This window comes from Strix uralensis, chromosome 2 (genome assembly GCF_047716275.1).
Source record: "Strix uralensis isolate ZFMK-TIS-50842 chromosome 2, bStrUra1, whole genome shotgun sequence".
Lineage (NCBI taxonomy): Eukaryota > Metazoa > Chordata > Aves > Strigiformes > Strigidae > Strix > Strix uralensis.
The window spans coordinates 89,224,013-89,231,977 of NC_133973.1; the positions used below are offsets into that span (position 1 = coordinate 89,224,013).

Genomic DNA, 7,965 nt, shown 5'->3' on the forward strand with positions numbered 1-7,965 from the left:
TAGCAGGTGTAGAAGAGGAAGTGCCTGCAAAATTGCCTCAAGTAGCAAAAAGGGCTGGTGGGGTTTTTGCGCCGAGGATTGTTCATGTAAATAATGCAATGCATTGCTGCCTTACACATCGTGTGTATTTTAAGCAGTGCCACACGTGATACGGGTATATTCGTGCTCGGTGCATGCCTACGTGGATACGCTGCTTTGCGCGCTTAAAGATACATGTAGGCTCAAGATGCCCGGGCCCAGCGACAGTGGCCCCGTCGTACAAAAGGGACCGAGCTGTGGCCGTGTCAGGAAACGCCCAGAAGACAAACAGTCACGTTTGTGAGCTGCTCGCAGACCGTGTCCCCCACACGAACGGAATTAATTAAAGCAAAGTTTTTTCTTTTTTTTTTTTTCTCCTAAAAAAACCCACCCCTGCGCACAGGCGAGGAGACCCCGCTGCTGGCCGGGACGCCGCGAACCCCGCAGCCGCCCGAGGCGCGGAAAGCACCGCGGCGCCTGTCAGCGGCCTGTCCTGCCGCTCCGCGCCCCGCGGGCCCCGCTCCGCGCTCCCGCCCGGCCACGGCCCCCCCCACTCGCGCCGCCTAATCGCGATAATCCGTGGGACAATGCCCGAAGTAATCACCCTTCCCTCTCCCTGCGCGGCCGGGGAACCGATTGCTGAAAAGGGCGGGGGGGAAAGTGTAAACTTTTATTCCACTCGGTTAAAGAAACCACGGGGGTGGGGGGGCCCGGGAAGGGAAGCACCTGGAAAGGGGTCTCCCGAAAGCCCGCAGCGGCGGGGAGAGCGTGCCTTCCTCCCCGGGAGAAGCGAGCTGCCCTCGGCTCCCCGGCGGAGCTCTCGCTGCCCGCCTCTGAATAAATACAGGAGCACAAAAGCAACCCCCAGCGCCGTGTGACCGCGCACGGAGGAGCCTCCTGTGAAAACAGGCTGCGACGAGGCCCCGCCAGCGGGGCTCCCCGCTGCCCCGCGCAGCGCAGCGCAGCGCCGCGGACGGGCCGCGGAACGGGGCCGGGGCCGGGGCCGTGTCGGCGGCGCTGCCCTTTTGGATGCCTCCCGCAGCTCGGAGTGCTGGCAGGGCGCTGGGAGCGGCAGTGAATGTAGCCCCGCAGAGCCAATGAGCTGGGACCGGATGCGATATATCCTCTGGGACAACAACTGCTCTGTTCCTCCTCAGATCCACATGACGCCATTTACTGCTGCTTTTGCAGAGAGATCACCCTACCTCCTCCGGAAAGAAAAAGAGAGAGAGGGAGAGAGCGAGCGAGCAGAAAAACGCCGAGCCCCTACAGCTCAGATCTCAAATCTTCCTCCTCCTCCTCCTCCTCCACCTCCTCCAAACACACAACAACAACCACCACCACAAATCCGCTGCGCTCCCAAAACACCCCCCCCACCCCCCCGATTGCAAACCACAGAGCTGCCTGCAACACACACACGCTCGCAGAGGGAGCGAGAAAGCTAGAGGGAGAGAGGGGAGAGGAGCTTGCAGCAAGCAGCTTCTCAGCAGAACGGCTACATTGCACAAGCTGCTTTTTTGGAGGAGCTCAGTGGAAGAAAGCTCTGGGATTTTATTTTAGATCCACTTTATTTTGTTTTCTTTGGCTTTCCCCTTCCTCTTGATCATTTGCAACAACAACAAAAAAAGTGACTTGGTATTGGCGATTCGGCCTCCTGTTCATTGAGGAAAAAAAAAGGAAAGTGTGTGTGTGAGAGACTGATTTCTTTTTAGGAGCAAAGAAAACCCACCCCGATCCGGAGAGGTGTTTTTATTATTATTATAGTATATACACGCACACACGTATTTATAATCGATCTGGGGAGAGGGACCTAACTTTGCTCTGGACTTTTTTACATGGTGATCATTCTTACTCTAATTTGCAAGTTGGACTAAAGCAGAGTTTGGAAAAGAATTTTTTTTTTGCTTTAGGGCTGGATTTATTTGCAAACCGCAGGAAGAAGAAAATACAAGAGAGAGAGGGGTTTGGTGCAGCGCCGCGATCACGGTGAGAGCCTTTTCCTTCTTTGCAAAACAAGCTTTTCAGTAACACCCCCACCCCCCACCCCCCTTGGTTGCTCCAAGAAAACTCGTGGAAATGTTTGAGGCCGATCCCTTTTCCATTCGCACAGGTTCTCCCTCTCCCCCCTTCCCCTCTTCTTCCTTTTCCAGAGAGGAGCCGGAGGTGGGATTTCGGAGCGGTTTCTCTCCGGGGAGGAGGGGGGGGGGGGGGGGGGGGGGGGTGAAGCTCCGCTGGGGTTTGCGGGCTGCGCCGCGTTTGCGCCCCGCCGGGGTGCCTCGGGGGCGCGGGGGGCGGAAAGCTGCGGGGGGGGGGGGGGGGGGGGGGGGCGGAGGGCTGCGCGGGCGCTCAGGCATGCCTGCGGGGGCTGCGAGCGGGACACACACACACACACACACACACACACACACACACACACTTCGGCGTGTTCTCCCTGCTGCGGGGAGCCGGGCACGGGCGATCCTGCGCGCTGCTCTCTCGCCGGGCACGCGTGGGTTTCCGACAAGCCCCGGGGGGAGGTGAAGGGAGGGCGCTGCGGGGTTGGCGAGCGCCGGGGCTGTTTGTCCCCCCCGTCTTGGGGGAGAGCGAGCAACCCGCCTTTCAGTGCGTGATTTACGCCCGTCTGTAGTGGCGTCGGGAGATCCGTACAATTCGGAAGTGAGTGCACGTCTGGTACAAATATACATGTGTGCGTGTGTGTATGCACATATGTATTTCGCGTGTGATTAAATTAATTCGATCCATAAGACGAGGAAAGTTCTTCCCCAGGTTCTTCCATGCAGAGGGCATGTGTGGAAGGGAAGACTTAATTTCTGCTTTTACTTTTTTCTTTTTTTTTCCCTTTGATGGGTTTACTTTGTAACAACCCCCCTCCCCCCCCCAAAAAAAGCTGCTGGTGTTTTCAGCAAGCTATTTGTGTGTCAGTTTGCCCCACCCCGATGGTAAAGTCCCTTTTGCCCTAATCCATAGTCTGATCACACACTCGGCCCTTAATGGGGGTTTCAAAGCACTTTGAAAGAAGAGGAGGTGGTTGGTGTGTGTGCGGTGGGGATGGGGGTGGGGGTGCCTTGCACAGGCTCCGGACACAAAACAGAAATTCACGGGCGGAGGACTTCTCCCCCTTAGGCTCGCTTTTTCCCAGCCAGCGAGACACGGGGTTTTTCCACGGCACGCAAGAAGCCCCTTGCGTTTTAAACTTCCCAAATGTGCCGAACGCGAAACCCGGCCCCCTTGCTCGCCCTTTTGCCAATCCCAGCTAGGAAAAGTTAACAATCATGGCACTTGAGCTCCGCCAGAGTGGACTTTGGCTTTTGGAAGTGGGGAATCGTGTTATCACACACAAAAAGGCAAATGCTTCTTCTCTGCTCTTGGTGGATGGGAAGGGGAGAAGTGCTAGATCAGAGGAGGGAGAGACGTGCTTTCCCGTAAGAATTTTCAGGCAACTGTATGTTTGCAAGTAAATGTGCTGGAGGTGTGCATCTTGTCCTGTTAGCGGACCTATGGAGGGGAGAAAAAAGGAGGATCGCCTTGCTCGGACCGATGTCCCGCTGAAAATGCCTCCTGGGTCCCTTCGGGCTGGGGCGGAGGGGAGCGGACTGAAGTTCAGGCAATTTGCAGAATATGCGTAAAACAAGAGGAGCTTTTCCAGCGGTTGGCTTTGTGAAGCTGAATGGGTACTTATGGCAGGGCGAGAGGGGGTAATCTGCCTTTTGCCCGGCTGTCCCGGCGGTGTTGTCTCAAACCGTCTGCAGGGCGCCTTGCCTTACCCGGGAGGGGAAGGCTCCTTGAGCATCTCTCGGGGGGGAAGGGGGGGGAAGAGTTGAAAAGGAAACATGGGTTTGACTTTCCTGATAAGGCGGCTGCAGCAGCCCCCTCCCACCCACCTCCCAGCCCAGAGGATGTCTCCCGGTTATCTCCAGGTTGTCTGCACTTGCGGGGCAGCCGGCGGCGCCTGCGGCCGCGCCTCTGCGGGCCGGGGGCTGCCGCCTCCCACCTGCTGCGCGCCCGCTCCGCGCCGCGCCGGGATGGAGCCGGGCAAGGGGAAGGGGGCAAAGCGCGGAGGCTTCTCCTCCAGCTCCTGCCTCGGCGTCTGAGGGGGGCTCCGCCACACCGAGACCGGTGTCGTCTTCAGCGCCTGCAGGTCAGGGTCAGCTTTGCTTTTGCGCTGGGTTGTCATCTCTGAGAGGCAGGGGGTGAGCCGGCGGACCTCGACTGGCTGAGTCTGGCCAGAAGCTGGACGTGGAGGGCACCTAGGGCTGCTAGTTCTTCTCAAGAGTGGGGAAAGTACTTTATTTTCTATTCTTTTTTTCTGTCTCCAGACAGTTTCAGATGAGGAAACGTCTACTTAGGCTGTTGGTTGAAACTTTTCATATGGCAAAGGTTTTAACTTGAAGAAAACGTAAGCAATGTTTCAAGCTAAGTTTGCAAGACTTTTTTTTTTTTTTTTTTTTTTTTTTGGTGGGGGGGATATATACAATGACAAACACTCTGTGTCCAAAGCCAGGATTTGGCAATATTTAAAACAGGTGGTCACTCTTAAAAGTTAGATTTTTATTCTTTTTTAAAAGAAAAAGCCCTTGAGGGGAGGGAGCCAGGAGTTAAAAGGTTAAATATTTTCCACTGCTGTTAGAATAAAGACAGTGTCTTGAGATATTCATTGTTAAACTGTTTGGCTATATTTTATTATACTGCAGTATAGTATTATTGTTGGTAACTGATGTGTACAGAGTAACACTATGGTGCTCTTTCTAGGTATAATTGCAGACATTGTGTGGTCCCTGTAAGAAGCTTGGTTCCTGCTTGCGTTCTAATTGTAAAATACTGTTCTGGATTTTTGTATAGGTAATTGGATTTTGGAACCACTTTAAGATATGATAAAGGCAAAACAAATATTAACTAATTTAGAGGGCAGTACTTGAAACTTTTGCATATCTGAGTGTGGAAGTTAGTTATTTACAAGTTCTCATCTTCTGAGCCTTTTACTGGGTTTCCATTTAAATTCTTAAGTCTCTGTTTCTACTTTGTAGTTAATGATCCTTTAAAGTAATATTCACAATCAAGTAGACGTCTTGGATGCTGGCATTGTTTGATTATATTATGCATGCCTCTGTCCCACAAGCCACACTTGGCAATATTTACAATTTGAAATGTAGTCTATGGAATTTTTTACACGTTTTAAAAAAATAAAACTGTGGTAGCATTGCTTTTGTAGTATTGAGCCTTAAAATAACAATCACAGTGGTGTACACAAGTATGACACACACTAAAATACTGGAGAGAGATATTTTTACTTGTGCTGTTGAAGTTTTTGGTAGCACTAACTCATTTAATGTCTAACCTCAAACATTTTATTGCTATTTAGTGTTTTTCTTGGGACCATTGGTATTAAACTAAAATTTCCTATTTACATCATGTAAAGTTTAATGTGTAAAGAGACTAGCCTACCAAAATATTATCCAGTTTTAAACAAAATTGGAGAATTATATGTCTGTCATCAGCAGGTCACATTACACTTGCTAAATACTTGCAGGCTTTTTTTTTTTTTTAAATATAAACTTTTCAGTAGCCTGATGTGAAAAGAAGAGTCACTCCAAGTGGCTGAAACGTAATCACTTTAAAGGCCAAGGTCTAACCAGAAGGTGGCCTGGGAAGCCTTAGTTAGCAGACACAGTACCTAGACTTTCTAGAGCCACAAGTTAAGATGCATGGACCTAGAACAGAATCTCTTTAAGCTCTCCACAGGAGTAGGCAGGACAGGCCAAGGGAAGTGCATTCAGCTGACCGGCGCCTGCGCTCCGCCCCAGATGTGACTCCCTTTTTTTAATGGCTGATGCATTACTTGATTGTGTGTGGTGCTGTGGGATCCTGCAGGCTTGAAAGGCTGCTGGAGAGAGCATGAGATGTGTTGCAATAGTGAATCCTCTCTTTGTTGCTCCAGGATTTCAGATGTGTTCTAAGCCTGCCGGGGTGAGCACGCTTCCGGGCACTGATGGAGACGAGAGCTCAGCACGGCAGCGGGTCGCAGGCCTTGCTACAGGCTCGGCGTGACAGTGGGAGACCGCACGGGGAGCCCGACCTGCGGGATGTCCTGATGCAGCAGGTTCACGTCTTGTCGTTGGACCAGATCAGAGCCATCCGAAACACGAATGAGTACACAGAGGGACCTACGGTGGCTCCACGGCCGGGGATCAAGTCTGCTCCTCGGCTAGCAACCCAACCCAAAAATGAAAGGCCCCATGGCTTGCCTGAGCATCGTCATTTTAGCCGGATTCAGCACACACAAACACATGCCTCTTCTCGGGCGCCTCTGTCCCGATCCATCAGCACGGTCAGCACAGGTTCACGGAGCAGTACAAGGACAAGTACGAGCAGTAATTCATCTGAACAGAGACTTCTAGGATCATCTTCGGGGCCAGTTGCCGACGGCATAGTCCGAATGCAGCCCAAGTCTGAGCTCAAGTCAAGCGAGCTGAAGCCGCTGAGCAAGGAAGACTTGGGAGCGCACAGCTACAGGTGTGAGGACTGCGGGAAGTGTAAGTGTAAGGAGTGCACTTATCCGAGGACCCTCCCATCATGTTGGATCTGTGACAAGCAGTGTCTTTGCTCAGCCCAGAACGTGGTTGATTACGGGACTTGCGTTTGCTGCGTGAAGGGCCTCTTCTATCACTGCTCTAACGATGATGAGGACAACTGTGCTGACAACCCCTGCTCCTGCAGCCAGTCGCATTGCTGCACTAGATGGTCCGCCATGGGTGTGGTGTCCCTCTTTCTGCCTTGCTTGTGGTGTTACCTACCAGCCAAGGGTTGCCTTAAGTTGTGCCAGGGCTGTTATGACCGGGTAAATCGGCCTGGGTGCCGCTGTAAACACACCAACACCGTTTGCTGCAAAGTTCCCAGTGTCCCCCCCAGGAACTTTGAAAAGCCAACATAGCATCACTAGTCAGAAATACTAAAGTAACAAGGATTATTTTAACCTACATATGCAACCAACTAAGCAGCTATGGTCTTGGCACTGTAGTAGAAGGGTTGGGGATCTACTTTGCTGTTTGCAGTGAAATGCTTTTCTCTGTGTGTGCCATCTTAACTGATACGCTTGTTAGAATCCAGCTAGTGGCATACAGAAAAAAAAAAAGGGATGCAGTACATTGTGACCCACAGATTGCATAAGCTAAAGCAACACAGACACTCCTAGACAACTGTATTGTTTGTGAATAGTACTTGCAAAATTTGTAAATTAGCAAATGACTCCTTTTTTTCATTGTTTTCTGCCAGAGATAATGTGCTATATTTTTGTATATACAATAATATTTTCAACTGTGAAAAATAAGTGGTGTCATAAGACATGGCACAGTCACAAAATATTATACTAATATGTTGTACATTCGGAAGAATGTGAATCAATCAGTATGTTTTTAGATTGTATTTTGTCTTACGGAAACCTTCTATTACAAGACTCTGATTTCCCTTTGGACTTCATGTATATTGTACAGTTACAGTAAAATTCAGCCTTTATTTTCTAATTTTTTCAACATATTGTTTAGTGTAAAGAATATTTATTTGAAGTTTTATTATTTTATAAAAAGAAATATTTATTTTAAGAGGCATCTTACAAATGTCACCCCTTTTTATGAGGACGTCATAGTTGCTGCAAATAAGGGGTGAACGATGCATATGTTCACTATAAAATAGAAAATATATTAACGTTTGAAATTAAACTGGGCTACTTGTCATTTTTTCCCCCCAATTTATTGTTTTGAGTTGGGAAAACTGGTACTTCTAATGGCAAATTTCACAGTGATATAGTCACAGTGAGTCTAATATGAAAACGAGAGTAGAATTTTTAAGTGTATTTTTTTGTTGTTCACTACTTTACCTGAAAAAAATGCAGGATTTTTGCTTCCTTCCTTTGCACAAATGTCCTATATGCTGTTCCTACAACAGAAAAGGAAA

The 7,965-nt window shown here is 50.0% G+C and overlaps 1 protein-coding gene across 1 annotated transcript; it reads left to right on the top strand.

Annotated features, from left to right (window-relative positions):
• Positions 1–456: 456 nt before the first annotated feature.
• Positions 457–7,730, top strand: SPRY2 (sprouty RTK signaling antagonist 2). Its single transcript, XM_074859434.1, has 2 exons — positions 457–2,004; positions 5,954–7,730. Exon 2 carries the CDS (start codon positions 6,005–6,007, stop codon positions 6,944–6,946), a length of 942 nt encoding a protein of 313 aa, XP_074715535.1. The 5' UTR covers positions 457–2,004; positions 5,954–6,004; the 3' UTR covers positions 6,947–7,730.
• Positions 7,731–7,965: the final 235 nt, after the last annotated feature.